The sequence below is a fragment of the Abramis brama genome (assembly GCF_963993115.1).
Source record: "Abramis brama genome assembly, chromosome: 24".
In the NCBI taxonomy this organism is placed as follows: domain Eukaryota; kingdom Metazoa; phylum Chordata; class Actinopteri; order Cypriniformes; family Leuciscidae; genus Abramis; species Abramis brama.
The window spans coordinates 25,574,460-25,590,316 of NC_139986.1; the positions used below are offsets into that span (position 1 = coordinate 25,574,460).

The 15,857-nt window shown below is 39.1% G+C and overlaps 1 protein-coding gene across 2 annotated transcripts in view; it reads left to right on the top strand.

The window, feature by feature from the left end:
* Nucleotides 1-420: 420 nt before the first annotated feature.
* The window catches only part of kcnc3b (potassium voltage-gated channel, Shaw-related subfamily, member 3b), a 55,471-nt gene continuing 40,034 nt past the window's right edge, over nt 421-15,857 (top strand). Inside the window, exons 1-2 of one of the 2 annotated variants that reach the window (XM_084102299.1) lie at nt 421-826; nt 10,942-11,610. In XM_084102299.1, coding sequence (XP_083958425.1) covers nt 10,993-11,610 — 618 coding nt within the window. In that variant the 5' untranslated portion in view covers nt 421-826; nt 10,942-10,992. The remainder of the gene's footprint in view (nt 827-10,941; nt 11,611-15,857) is intronic. The other variant, XM_084102298.1, reaches the window with a different exon arrangement.

Sequence of the window (15,857 nt, forward strand, 5' to 3'; positions counted from 1 at the left end):
TTAAACTATGCAATATTCCATTTTGATTTCATGGTGACTTTAAAAGCGGCTTCAAAATTCACACCCTAGACCCTAATTCACACATTTTAAATCATATTGATATGAAGATTTTTATTTTTTAATTATTATTATTATTAAATATAAAAGTAGAGTAAAATAGATGCATTTTCCTAGAATCATGACTACTGGTCTCAGTCATTTGTACATTTGTACGTCGGTGTCTTCCTAATCTTAACTCATTTTTTGGATGAATCTCCACGCGTGATCTCGGTTTTCCCTTCGCGCGCGCGCCACGTCACAGTCACCTACCGAACTCGCGTGAGTCCTCCCACCGCCCACGCGTGACATCTGAAAGAAAGAAAAAATGAATTAAATAAATAAACGAGTAAGGTGCAGTTCCGCCAGGAGCCGTGAGTGTGTGTGCGCGTGAATGTGTGTGTGTGTGTCGTCTGTCTGAAACATGAACCGCTTGCATTAGACATCAGGAGGGCGATTTAAAACGGGGCAAAATCACCACCAACACCATCATCATCATCATCCTTCTCTTCCACGGGGAAAACCTGTTCGCACGCGCCAGGGAGCAGGAAGATCAAATTAGGGTGGTGAAATTATTTGTGCAAGCAGCCTATGAAGGGGAGGAAGGTGTAACATACACTATAACAGAGTGTGTGTTGTTTCCATTAGTGTTAATGATCTTATTTACTACTCTCTTAATTATCAGCACTAAAAACATTCGAGGAAAACTGGAGCATACATGTCGTGATCTGAGAAAAGCATCGGGTTATGCTTATGGATTAACATATGATCTGAACTCAACCCAGGTCGAGTGAGTATGCTGTTTAGTATAGATGTCTACACTGTGTCTGTAGTGCACTAAATGTCTGTATATTGTGTCTGATGTTGCATGCAATTTTCTGTTATGGGATTAAATAAACTCTCTTTCTGTCTATTTATCATATGTTTCCATTAGTGTTTAATGGTTCAGGGTGTTTTATACGGTGAGCATTACTTTCACAACATTCAACAAGTATTGTTTTGTGCTGCTTTAATGTCGGTGCGTTCATGGTAAATGCATTGATGCTGAAACCGGCCACACCAGCATTGATGTGGAATAGCATTAACAGCATTTGTGTGGGATATCGTGGAAATGAGATGCGGGACACACTACATACATGTCCACATGTTTTGCACAGTCTGTTTGAGCATATGTGCCAGATTTATGAGGATTAAAAGGTGGAATAGGATTGCTCGGGATCATTTTCACCTATTGGCCCAGTGTAAGGCAGAACCGTGGATAACCAGTGTCATGTCTTTTCTGCAGGGATGAGTAATCAGGGAGAGACTGAGAGAGAGAAACGGACAACAGAGCAGAGCTTGTGTGAACTCGTGAAATAAAAGCATGGAAGAGGGCAGAAATGGGAGGCATCAGGTTTTATTTATATGCGGTGTAAATAATTAAAGAGCTGTTCGTGGATGTTGAACTCGGTGACCAGTGGTTTGGTATGATTGCTGCAAAAACTGAAAAGCCGGTTGATAATTGAAAGATCTGATACAGTACATGCATTATATCCTTATAAGTTAAACAAAGACTTATGCTCTTAAATATCACACACCGAGCTAATGGAATCAGATATACTGGAACGTCTGCTAGTTATGACTTTTGAGTGACATACAGGTTTAGAATTACACTTGATTGAATTAAAATAAGTTGTGAATGATATAGCTTAAGTATTTCAATATTATTCCCAGTTCTCTCCCACATTTATCTGTTCTTATGTAAATAAGCAGTCAAAAAATTGTTAGGCTTTTATGTTTTAGTCTGTTTGGACAATCATAAGTGAGATTGAATTGATATAATGGTATTTATATGGTATTGAATTGATATGTTTTTGAAAGAAATCTCTTCTGCTCACAGAGGCTTAATTTTTTTTAGTATCAAACAGTAATATTGTGAAATATAATAATTTAAAATAACAGTTTTCTATGTGAATCTATTTTAACATGTAATTTATTCCTGTGATCAAAGCTGAATGTTCAGCATCATTACTCCAGTCTTCAGTGTCACATGATCCTTCAGAAATCATTCTAACATGATGATTTGTTGCTCAAGAAACATTTATGATTATTATCACTGTTGAAGACAGTTGTGCTACTTTCGACATATCAAAACTGTAGACTTCTTGAAGTATACGCTCTGTTCTCATTGGTATCTGTAAAATATTGTCTGCCATTATCCCGATTTTAGGGTCGATTGATCCGTGGACAGTGTAAAAAGTTATGTACTGCAGATGGCAGTGGATTACATGCTGAAATGCTGAGATGATTTTTTATTATTTATTATTGTTCTTTATAAGCAAGTATGATCTTATATAATTGTTAAACCTAAGTTACAGAAATATATCAGTTATTAGCAACAAAACTAACATTTCAATAGTTGGTTGTTGGATTCAGAACACATATTGATCCAGTAAAACCCAACAAGTTGTATTATCCTTTCAGTTTACATTTTTTTAAATCATCATTCATCTTTTATACTGCTAAGTTAACTGGCTTATTTCAGTCAAGACAGTCCTTGTGAAGTTCTGACGGGTCCGTTGACATTTACGTGATGATGTCACTGTGCCCCATCTCTGCTAGTCCGCTAATAGATTCTCTGTCTCTCTCTCTTCAGACACTTTGCTGTAATTGCTGTTAAACTTGAGAAAGAGCTGCGCTCTCAGACGCAGAGGTGAGGAAGGGGTTACACTGCTGTAAGATGATACACTTTCCTCATTTAGCAACTTTGACCTCTAACTCATTTCATATTTCTCGTAATCCCTTATATTTCTCAGTCTCTGGTTATGCAGGCTTAGATTTCTGTTTTATACACAACTTATGTTTGCCACTGACAGTCAAAGGTAGCCACACTGAAAAAAAAAGTTGCTGCCATAAATTAAGTGCCAACTTGAATCTTTAAGTCATTTTAACTTAAATTACATTAAACTGATTTTTTTTTTAATGAGCTGAATCTTGTATAACATAAAAAAGCTGAAAATTGCTTAACTTATTTTGATGAGTTAAAGCAATGTAAAAACATGTTGTCATAACTTATTGATCATATAATTTTGTACAGTGTATGAAACCTAAAATACTTCTGTTGGAGTTGCTGTAGCATTTGTTAGTTATGTATATTATTATATTTTCAGCTTTAAATTTTTTGCTACTCTGTGTTCATTAAGGATTATTATTCATCCTCTCTCAACCACACAAAATATCTTAATTCACTTTTTATGATTACCAAAGCATAGTTAGATCTTTTGATTATTTTAAAATGTTTACTTTCAATGTAATCTGCATATAAAATTTATATCTTACTAATAATTCTAGACATAAAGTACGTTTACGAGCTGTTTACTTAGTAAAATGTAATAACATTTTTAGTGTGCAGCACACGTTTCCAAAAAGAGGAAGAGCTCCGCTGGCAGCCAATGGCGCAGTTGCGCGCTCTTTTGTTTGGAGGATAATAGGCTGCTATGTGTGCTCACAGGTAGCCCAGAATGATAGTTTGCCCTTAAGGAAGGAAACGCTTTTCTACACAGCAGCTGAAGCAGACAATATGGAGTCTGCTTTCCACTGCGGTCTGTAGCACGTCGCTGAATGAAAATGTGAGACGCGCTGACTCTCGCGCGCGCACACACACACAATCACAGAGTCTGCTGCTGAGATGTTGTGTTCACAGCTGCTGAAATAGACACAGCACCAGTGCGTCACGTGATGTCCTGTCTATCCGAGAGGATTTTTATGATGTGAATCATGCATTTCGGGTTTTATTGCTGAAGTATTTTTGTATCAATAAATACCCCGTGCGTGCGCGAGATAAGACTGCTAGCAGGCAGGGAAAATATCATTTTAACGTGCTCTCTCTCTCTCTCTCTCTCTCTCTCTCTCTCTGTCTGTCTGCACATATTTCTTTCTGCATCAGTGGATCTAATGTTTTGACCTTTGAAGGAGGGAGAGGAAGACGTGGGACGGTGTGCGTTTTTGATGAATGTCTCGATAGAATGGTTGAAATTGTTGGCGCAAAGATCAGATCAGGGAACAGAGAGAGTATGTGTGTGTGTGTGTGTGGTGTCACTGCAAAGGGGAGGCGACTGCAGCACTCTGCATCGGTGCAGTTCCCTTCATGTCCTGATGGGGCTCCACTGCACCAGACGGGAACATGTGAGGGGCTGCCAGACTTTAATATACTGTAGATGGGGAGCTATAAGATGAGGAGAGTTTTGTAATACATATCATGCCTATTGCAACTTAAAGGGATAGTTCACCCAAAAATGAAAATTAGCCCATGATTTACTCACCCTCAAGTCATCCTAGGTGTATATGACATTCTGTATGAGTTTTATTAAAAAAATGTCCTGGCTCTTCCAAGCTTGATAATGGCAGTGAATGGCCGTTTCTGTTTTAAAGTCCATAAAAGTGCATCTATCCATCATAAAAGTGCATCTATCCTTCATAAAAGTGCATCTATCCTTCATAAAAGTGCATCCATCCATCCATCATAAAAGTGCTCCACACGGCTCCGGGGGGTTAAAAAAGGCCTTTTGAAGCGAAGCGTTAGAGATGCGTTAGAGACACATATTTTTGTGTACGAAAAATATCCATATTTAAAACTTTATAAAGTAAAATAACTAGCTTCCAGCCAAACAAACATATGGATTCCTTATGCGAAAGTTGCGTAAGTTGCGCTTTGGGCGCAATTAGACTGTGTATGGCTGTTTGGCCGAAAGCTAGAATTTTACTTTGTAACGTGTTAAATATGGATATTTTTCTTACATAAACGCAACGCTTTGCTTCAAAAGGCCTTTTTTTAACCCCCCGGAGCCGTGTGGAGCACTTTTATGATGGATGGATGCACTTTTATGATGGATGGATGCACTTTTATGATGGATGGATGCACTTTGATGGACTTCAAAACAGAAACGGCCATTCACTGCCATTATAAAGCTTGGAAGAGCCAGGACGTTTTTTTTAAATATAACTCTGATTGTATTCGTCTGAAAGAAGAATGTCATATACACCGAGGATGACTTGAGGGTGAGAAAATCATGCGCTTATTTTCATTTTTGGGTGAACTATCCCTTTAAGGTCTTCTATCGCTTTCTGTCATTTACATTATAGACCTTAATTAGGGTAGTGCCATATTTAATTTTTGACAGGAATAAAAATGAGGCTTTGAGGGAAAGAAGTTTGGACAAAATTGTTTAACAAACACTCTGATTGTTCAGCTGACGAAATGTCTTTCTGGGGGAAAAAACTATTTGGTTGACAAAAACTCAAAGTTGTGAATTGTGGAAATTACGTGACCTAGCACCTTTATACACTTCTTGCCATTGTAAATTCAATATGGCATCTGACCTGACGAAAGTGCCGGTCACACTACACTTTTCGTTCCATTGACTTCCATTCAAACACATGCGAATGTGTCAGACTCGTAGACTAAAAAAATATGGACGCAGTGTCCATGACGTCACCCTTGGGTCCGAAAAGCATTTTTGAAGCACAAAGTGGGCGGAGCCGGCCGTCGCCATCTTGGCAGCACGTCACTTCCGGATAACCAAAAATGGGCAAAGAGGCGGATTAGCTCAGGTGACGTGACGCTAACAGACAGCAGACAAACAACTAGTAGTGACGGTAGCAGCAATCCACCTGTCACTGCCCTAATGCAATTGCCCCTTGTGGCCCACATTTGTCATGAAGGGCAAATTTAGCAATATAGACCTAAACCACTTTTTGTACCAGGCTGTAAACACATTTTTTTCTGCTGTAAAGTTGGGCATTTTAATATGGGGGTCTATGGGATTGACTCTCTTTTGGAGCCTGACACTAGTGGCCAGTTGATGAATTGCAGTTTAAGTCACTTCCATGTTGGATTCAAGAGAGAGACACGAAGGTTGCCGCTTGGTCAGACCGGAAACGCAAACTCAAGCGAAATGTTTTGCAATTTTCAAGTTTGGTGAACTCTGACCTGCGAATTCGCATCACGTGAAGACATGTGACTATAGAAGATCGATGCGTCAAGGCGTGACCTCTTGGCTGAATTAAAAGAACAATATTTTTGCAGTAAAGTCGAGTAGATTGTATATTTTTTTACTTCTTGTAATATGTTGAATTCATGTTTATAAAAAGATGCTTCATAGCGTGACGTCATATCATGTACGAAGAAATTTCACATGCTCAAAGTCTAGTGTGACCATGGCTTAAGGTATATTATCTTGCTGTTTACTCATTATTTTTTTGCATTTTGTCCTTTATGTACCCTTTCCTGCTGAAAAAGTAAACATCTTAAACCAGCCTAAATACTTCTGCTGGTCTCCCAGTCTGGCCAGGCTCATCTGTTGGTGGTTTTAAAGAGGTTTTGGCCACTTTTCAGCTGGTCAGGCTAGGGAGACCAACTCAAACCAGCTGCTTTAAAGGGATAGTCCATCCAAAAATTGTAATTGTCATTATTTACTTACCCTCATGTTGTTCAAACCAGTATGACTTTTTCTTCTGTGAACTTATGCTGGTAACCAAACAGTTTTGGTTCCTGTTGACTTTCATTGCATGAACAAAAATACAATGCGAGTCAATGGGAACCAAAACTGTTTACCAACATTCTTCCAAATGTCTTCAGACGAAAGAAAGTAATACAGGTTTGGAACAACATGAGGTAAAGTAAATGATGCAGCAGGGTACAATTTTTTTTTTTTTTCTTGATTTTTTTTTCCTTCTATTTGTTATTTTTAATGGCTATTTTAATTTCTCAGGTTCATTTTTGTAATCTTCTGTTCTTAATTAGATAGATATAGTTCTGACTCAACATTCTGATTGGATGTTTGAAACTGTTGTAAAACACGCCCCTAACAATAAACATGCCTGTGACAGTGACTATAATAGCAAGTTAAAACATTGCTTGGCAACAGTAAACAACCTACAGTTATGCTAATTAACTGTATTGATGAAGTAATTGTTTATTCTGATTATTGCATATATAGACTGTTTCAATCATAATATTCAATAGACTGCGCAGTATTCTATTCGGAACAGCCCATGACACGCCCCCTGTCTGCCATTGGTCAGAAACAGGACACTCCACCCCAAACTCACTCCATTGGTGGAGTCAGTGTTGCTGTGTAGGGCTGGTTGTGATGATCAAATAAACAGAGCAATGTTATAAAAGCAGCACAGATTCACAGTTTTGTGTGTGTTTTTAAGGATATCAACCTGCAATTGATTTACTAATAGTTAGGCTGGATAATAGAACATTTTAACATCAAAATCACCTTTAAGTTCTCAGGTTTTATGGCTAAGACCTACTCTTACTTATCAAACGCATGACAACGATTGGCTTTTTTCTTTTTCGTCTTCACATCTCCTGCATTTTCCTTTTCATTTGCTTGTGTTCCTTCTTTTCCAGCCCCCCTTCCCATCTCTCGCTCTCTTTCATGAGCAGGCTTTCCATTTTTTTCCCAAGTACAGGAACGTAAGTCACTAACTCTCTCCAGTCTTTTAAATTCTCTCTCTCTCTCTCTCTCTCTCTCTCTTGTCCCCTCCCCCCTCTCTCTGCCGGTGCTGGTCTCTCCTGATCTGTTCTTCTCTCCCTCCCCCTCTTGCTGCAGTGTTACTGCTAATGTATATTAGCGTCACTGCAGTCCTCCACTGCTCACCCTCTCCTTCTCTCCTTCAGCTTCCATTTCCTCTTCAGTGCTACCAGCATTTTTACTTCTCACTGTGTTGTCTTATTTTGCGCAGGTTCTGTGTCACATGCCTTCACACACACACACACACACACAGGAGAGGGTGAATGCGCTGGGTAATTATACCTCGTCTCCCTCACCCTGTGTTTCAGGATTTCTCATGCCGTTCGCATGATCTCTAAACCCTCTTTTTTTTTCTTGCCTACTTCTCTTTTATCTACTTGTTTTTCTCACCTTATCTTTGTGACCCCCTCTCCCTCCCCCTTCCGAAAAAATTTAAATAAATAAATAAATAAAATAAAACATCACCACTGCTGCCGAGCTCAGTTCTGGTGCCTGCTTTGCAAACACACACACACACACACACACACACGGCACAGTGGAATATTAACCCTCTCAATTTTTCAGTACTTCAGCAGGGATTACGTTTTTAGTCATTTTAAACTTTTGCATATTCTTTTTTAGTCATTTACACATATATTCCTCATCATGTAATCAATATTTCTTAATATTTTCCCCAATATTAACTTAATCTACCAAACCGTAATTCATTCTAATAAATGGTCTTTTATGGGGGGTTTTTTATGCGTATTTTGAGTGCATAGTTTGAAAGTACCTTCCTGGGCCCAATCCTTACTTTTTCTCTACCCGTAACTCATTCCACATCCTCTTTTCTCTTTGTTTGTGTAGTTTTCTTTGCCCTCTCTCTGAGCGCCGCAGTCCTGCTGCTGTCCGAGGTGCTGATATCAGCCCTCTTCAAACTTCTGAGTCTGCATTTATTTATTTTTCTTAATTTTTGCTCTAATATCTTTCCCCTCAACCTCTATGCCAGCTTTTTTCACTTTTCCTCCATCTGTGCATTCGATTATCTCACTTTTTTAATTGTTTTCTTTAATAACCCCTCCTCTGGGTTCATTTAAGTATCACATTATTCCATTAACATGCTCTCTTGAGTCACATTTATGCACCTGAACTGCTTTGAACTCACTATTTCTATATTGCTTTACCTGCATGAATCTGAAAGCTCTGTGTCTATGCAACAAAATCAATATGATATACAAAATCATTTTTTATGCAAGCACAAGTACAGTATTTTAACTTTTGGTGCTCATGTAGTTTTAAGTCAGTCACTGTGAATACTAGTTCTAGTTCAGAATACTAGTTCAAAATTAAACAAAGATCTTTTTGAAACCAAATTTCACAGATAATTACAAAGAAATTACAAGTAACACATTGAAAAAAACTGAAATAGTATTTTCTTGTTAAATGTGCTCCAATAATATTTGTTTTACTTTACATTTACTTAGTGTATTTAAAATTTAAAAACAAGTTATAACTTAATGCACTTACTTCTATGATAAAGTTACCACAACCTTATTCTACACTAACATAAACAGCACAACTCTTGCAGACATCGCATACATCCGCTATCAGAAGTAAATAGTCTTACCTTTAATATTTCCATCCTCTTTCTTGACTTTCTTCTCTAGATCCTTCTTGCTCAAGCTGTTTAAATGCATTTCTGCGAGAGTTGACTAACTTTCACCAGAATGCCTAGAAAAGAATTTGAACAGACAGAAAGGAAAGTGACTAAGGAGTTGAGTTTCAAGCTGCCGAAAAGTGCGATTAAATAGACAGAATGGAAGAAAAAAAATATAACAAGAGGCAGAAAGAGTAATGGAAGAAGGAGTAAGGGCTTGTGAAATGAAATGAAGAAGGAATCAGCTGAAAGGAGGTGATGTAGTAGAAAAGAGAAAAGTAAGTGATGCTGGACTCCAGAGTCGTTCTCAGTGAATTGTGATTCCTTAATGCGGATTTGGAGAGCATGGGATGGGGGGATGGGGGGCAGAAGGAGAGGAGGAGAAAGGTAAGGGGGGGGGACACAAACAGAGATGGGATAGGAAGAGAAAGAGAGCAAAATGGAATGAATACTTTAAAAGCAAGTAAATCAACCATTTCGAACAGGGCTCTACTACAATAATAGAGAGGGGAAGAAGAGGGAGATGCACAAACTCAGGGTTTTACTGCAGCAAAACTGCACTGTTCTCTCCAAACCTCTCTCGCTCGCTCTCCCTCTCTCTCGCTCACACCCCCTCCTGCTCAGTGACGCTCGGCTACAGTGCTGTACTGCTGTGTGTGCATAATGAGCACCTTTCTGTCTCCCTCTGTCTCTCTTTCTCTCTCATTCCCTCCATGCAATGAAGCTGCAGTGAAGCTCTTGACTTATTAGCTGCTTCATTTAAAGAGATAGAGAGACGGAGGGAAAGAGAGACAGATAGAATTCTAATCAGTCGCAATAGTCTCTCGCCCTCAGTTGCGTCTAGCAGTGGCGTAGCTTTGAGAGTTGCGGGCCAAAGGATGTCTGAAAGCAATACGCATGAATGATGGATTGACAGACAGTATCTGTAGTCGACATGCATGCAATTACATTCAATTATATATGAAATATTCCTTCGCTTTCATGCATTAATAACTTTTGGTATGCTAAAATTACCTTTTTCAGTGGTTATCATGCTTTACATTTGATCACTGAAGTATAGAGAGAGAAACATAATAATAATGAATTGTTTGACTGCCAGTTATAAAATGCTCAACTTGCATTCTGTTCTGTTGTCTAGTAGCTCTACTTATTGTTTTCTCTCTTACATTTATCGATTCTGTTTGCATTTGTCATTTGCGAGTTGCATCAGATAAAAGCATCCTCTAAGATGAATACACGTAAATCTCGTGGATAACTTGTGCTAAGGGACAATTGTTTTTATGATCCTGTTGTTTAATGTGTCCTGTGTGTTCAAAACGGCATCAAAGCCCTTTGTATTGTACGATTGTTATTCGATGTGCTCTGATCTTGTTTAGTGTCTTACAGATAAGTTGATTAGTTTACATGAAATACTCTTGGGAAGTCCTGCAGTGTGAGATGCAGGGACCATTCTGGAATCTTTATTTTTAAGCGTTTATGGCATGCATGCATTCTTTAATCTTGATGTTGTTTATAATCTTGATGATAAAGTCATGCGTCAATTACGCGCACGCATGAAGCAACTTTTGCCACACACAAAAACACACACAAGGTCACATGGCAACCTTCATGTCACTGCAGTATTTTTGGCATATCAATAGCGGGACCCCCGTATGATGTGCAAGATCCCTTCCTTATACCTTTACTAAACATCTTCCCTCTTTCTCTCCCCCCTCCCTCCTTCCCTCCCTCCCTCCTCCCCCACAGACCGCTCTTCTCTCCTCCCCTCTTCGTTTTTTCTCCTCCTCTCCCTCCCCTATGCTCAGTTCGGTGTGTGTCTCCTCATTCAAAGGGCGCAAGGGTGGGAACAAGTCGTCCAACAAAGCATGTTACAGCGCCGACATGACTTGCCCGTCGGAAAGCGAGAAAATCGTCATCAACTGCGGCGGCGTGAGGCACGAGACGTACCGGAGCACGCTGAAGACGCTTCCAGGGACGCGCCTGTCGTGGCTCACTGAGCCGGACGCCTTCAGCAACTTCGACTACGACGCGAAGTCAGACGAGTTCTTCTTCGACAGGCACCCGTCCGTCTTCTCGTTCATCCTCAACTACTACCGGACGGGCAAGTTGCACTGCCCTAACGACGTGTGCGGCCCGCTGTTCGAGGAGGAGCTCGCCTTCTGGGGCATCGATGAGACCGACGTGGAGGCGTGTTGCTGGATGAACTACCGGCAGCACCGGGACGCGGAGGAGGCGCTGGACAGCTTTGAGACGCCCGAGCCGGAGGTACCGGACGACGACCCTGCGCTCGCGGGGGACGGAGACCTGAAACGGCTTTGCCTGCAGGAGGACAACAGGAAAGCGGGCTGGTGGCGCGTGTGGCGACCCCGGATCTGGGCGCTCTTCGAGGACCCTTATTCATCCAAATACGCGCGGGTGAGTGTTCAGCACCTCTTTACGCATGGACAGCTCCGTTTACTCGGTTAACTCATGGTGCTGGTGGGCTGAAATGTTGTCGAATCCATGAACTTAGAACCTGATTAGAACATCTACGTGCTCTTTGAAGACCCAAAATGTTGTATGCATAAACTAGTTTGGTTGGTAACTGAAGGTTTTAGGTTCCAGTATCAGAAGGGTTTGTGCATTGTGCCCTTGAGTTTGAGTTTGAAATGTACTCTCTTCTTCTTTAGTGGTTCTTTATAAGTTATTTAGATTATTAAAACTATTCTTTAAACTATAAGAAAAAAATGGTTCTGTTTAAGAACGTTTGATTCTTTTGGGAACCTAAATGGTGCATCGCTTCAAACACCCCCTTTTGCAAGTGCAAAAATAAAAGTTCTTTATTGCCATTGAGGGTTTCATCAAGAACTTTTAACATTTGAACTGCATAAAATGTTCTTTAGAAAATGTTCTTCACACTAAGAAAAAAAAAATGTCTCTTTTAAAAACTTTTTTCTGAAAAGTTCTTTGAGGAAACAGAATTGTTCTTCAGCTGCAACTCTGTAAAAACTCGCTTTATTTTTACGAGTGTAGTTAGTATACACTTCTGCTAACCCTCTGAACTAACTTGCATGGTTTAACACAAAGGTTGGACAAGTTGAAACTGAAAGTTCAAACGCCATGAGCGTTGATCAGATATCATTGTGCCCTTGAATAAGATGCCTAACCTCAGGTTACTCCAGAGGGATTGAACCAGTAATTAGTCACTTTTGATGAAGGCATCAACTAAATGAGTAATTAAGAAATCTGTGCACTCTTATTCCTTCACAAGGGATGCTAAATACTTAATTGTATTTAACTCAACTTTTAACTGAGTTAACTGTGAGATAGGAGGTTGTTGTGCCTTTATGCTTGTTTTTACTTAATTAGTAAATCTAGATGCTATCTGAGTGTGGATATATAGGTAACATTATAGATTATTAACCTACTGTATGGTGATGCAGCCTAGTGGGTTGGTAACTGAACATTTTTAGGTTCAAACCCCATGAGAGTTGAAGTATCACTGTGCCATGAAGCAAAGATACGTCATGAGTGTACAGTAAGTGATTTTTTATAGTAAGTGGCTTTGGATAAAAGCGTCAGATAATGGCTAATTTAGTAATTGTTCATTCTGGAGTAGTTAAAGATCTGAACTGGTAATTGAGAAGTTGTGGGACTTAATGAACTGTCCTTCACTGAACTTTGAAACAATTTTTACTCAGAAATTGCTTGTAAAACGGCAATTCAAATATTGAATTGAACACGACGTTGTAAAGTAGAAAGGCTGAAGTATTTTCTTGTACAAATGTGCTCCTGTAATCTTCATTTTATTCACAATTTCAAACATATTTTGACAGTGTTGATCAAGACATTTAACCTGAGGTTGTAAGTCAGTGTAGAATAGATAACAGCATCAGCTAAATGAGTAATCGTGCAGTAACGTGTGTGTGTGTGTGTATGCAGTTCCTCCATCATCATCATCATCAGACTGTTGCAGTGACTGGAGAAAGTTGCATGATTTCAGTAGTTGACCCAAGCTGGTTAAATGAGTTTTGAAGGGCTGTAAAAATGAACTGGATATTCCCCCAGAATCACACATTGCATCACCATCAAACACATACATTACTCATATTTCTGCGTGTAATTGCATGTTATCGCCCCTCTTAGATTCATCTGCAGTCTTTATTTCAGCTGTTTTAAAGTGTTGCACCTTACAGTAGCAGCCACCATTACTGCATTTATAGCCCATAAAACCCTCTGCTCTTATGAATCTTTTATGCTTCAGATGCCTGACGCAGGAAACACAGTCGCATGTTTCTTAATCGCATCCTCGGTCATTTTCATTTAAATGCTTGTGTTTTCAGAGCGAATAACGTTCAGTCTGATGCGATTATAACTGCTGATACAGGACGAAACGCTGCTCCAGAGACAGGGTGCATTTGATTGATATTGCACAAATATGATAGACTATCACTCATATTTTGGCTCAGAGGCATAGTCAAATATTTGAAAGCAAATGCCCCAGTGTGTGCATACACTGTTGGTGTGTGTGGATGTATCAGGTTCAGCTGAGGAAGTGAATTGAGGTTGTGTGTATAAAGAAAATCTATGTGCATTTGTCAATGGTGACTCACTTATAGCAGGCCATATGCTTTTTAAAGTTGTTTTATCAGCATGTTTGGTGATTATCACATGCTGTAGCGTGTCTCATGATTTTTGATGAAATTGAGATGAATGGCTGTACAATTCAAAAGCTTTTCAACACATTGTGTCATAGAGGTACTCTGATCTTCCTATCTGAAACTAGATATAATGACTTTACTGTGTGAATTTTTAGGGAAGAGCTTAAAAGTATCGTCCACACATACATAGACGAGACGTGCGCAATCGCTGTCTGCTGTGTGTTTGTGCGCTTACTGATGGATTTAGACTGATACCTGAGGAATGCATCTTCATTGTCCAAATGTCACTCGCTGGTCAATATTTGCCACAGTTCATTCACCATGTTGTCAGCCGGGGTTTACTGTATAGTTGTTGCTGAGCACATGCAAGCATTAACATGCATGTTTGTATATGGTAAACACAATCAATTAGTGGTCGAGCGATAAAGGTTTTTAATGTCCAGTGCTGATTGCCATCTAGAGAGCAAGGTGACTGATGGATATATATGGAATGCATTTGAATTTTTTTTATTTGAATCACATATTTAAATTATTTACTACCATTACCAAAAAAATTCCTCAAAGTAATACTTTTATTCAGCAAGGATGCAATAAATTGATCAGTAAATACATGCATAATGTAACAAAAGAATTTTATTTCAAGTACAGTAAATGCTGTTCTTTTCCATCAAAGAGTTCTCCGGAAAAAGTGTCTCAGTTCCACAAAAATATGAAGCAGCACAACTGTTGTCAACATTGATAATAATAATAAATGTTTCTTGAGCAGCGAATCTTCATAGAATGATTTCTGAAGGATCATGTGACACTGAAGACTGGAGTTATGATGCTGAAAATTCAGCTTTGATCACAGGATATAAATTACATTTTACAACATATTCAAATAGAAAACAGTTCTTTTAAATTGAAATAATATTTCACAATATTACAGATTTTACTGTATTTTTGATAAAATGCAGCCTTGGTGAACATGAGATTTTTTTTTTAAAGATTCCTAAAAAAGAAAGAAAATGTGCACTAAACACTTATCGTGCCTTGTTCATAAAAACAAAAAGAACACATTTCTGAGTAAATAATTCATAAATGTATTCATATAAATTGTTGCATTGAATTGAATCAATGCAACAGTTTATTCACTATTTTCTCAAAATTCACCATAAAAAGTCGGCTAAGTTAATACAATTTAGTGACAGCAAATAAGATGCTGAATTTAAATAAACACTATTTTACACTTTTCGGACATTATTCATAATTAAAGGAGAACACATTTCTTGGTAAATCATGAATAAATCCATCCTACTTTCTGCTGTTTAAATTAAATTGAATGCAGAAATTTACATAAAGATTTTTACACAGAAATTGATTCTGCTTGTATTTCACGAACAACTCTTATTTATCCGTATTTATGCAAAACTCTCCAGACACTTTAAAAAAAGAGAACATGGTTTCTCACAAAGCATTCGAGTGGTGTCACAGTGCTCTGTTTCTCTCCGGTCATGCATTAGTAGACAACACCGATCCGTAGCCTGCAGTAACACTCCAGTGATCTCCAACCTACCAGGACTAGACGAGACAAAAAGGACGGACAGTGGAGGGTGAATGAGAGAGGTGAAAGAAAGGATATTGCAGGTGTGATTTAAAGCCACTCGCTATAGATTCATCATGCGGGTGAAGTGTGAAACATTTATGAGCTGAGCGATAATCTTCGTGTTTTTCATACCAACATCAGTCCTCTCTGAGAGTCCAACACACACACACACACACACACACACACGCTGGCGTGCAACACTGCTGCAATCCTGCTCTCCACGCAGCCTGAGCTGTGCACTAGAGCAAAGCATGAGCGAGAGAGGGTCAGATGTAAGGAATGCGGGGGGGGGACAGAGATGGAGGAAGCCGAGCTGTGAGAGATGGATGGAGATGGATATTTGAGAGGGGGAGTGGCTGGAAACGAGAGGATGGGGGGAGAGGAATGCATTATGGACTCATTTTAACATCTTCAATTATGACTAAAGGCACCAGAAG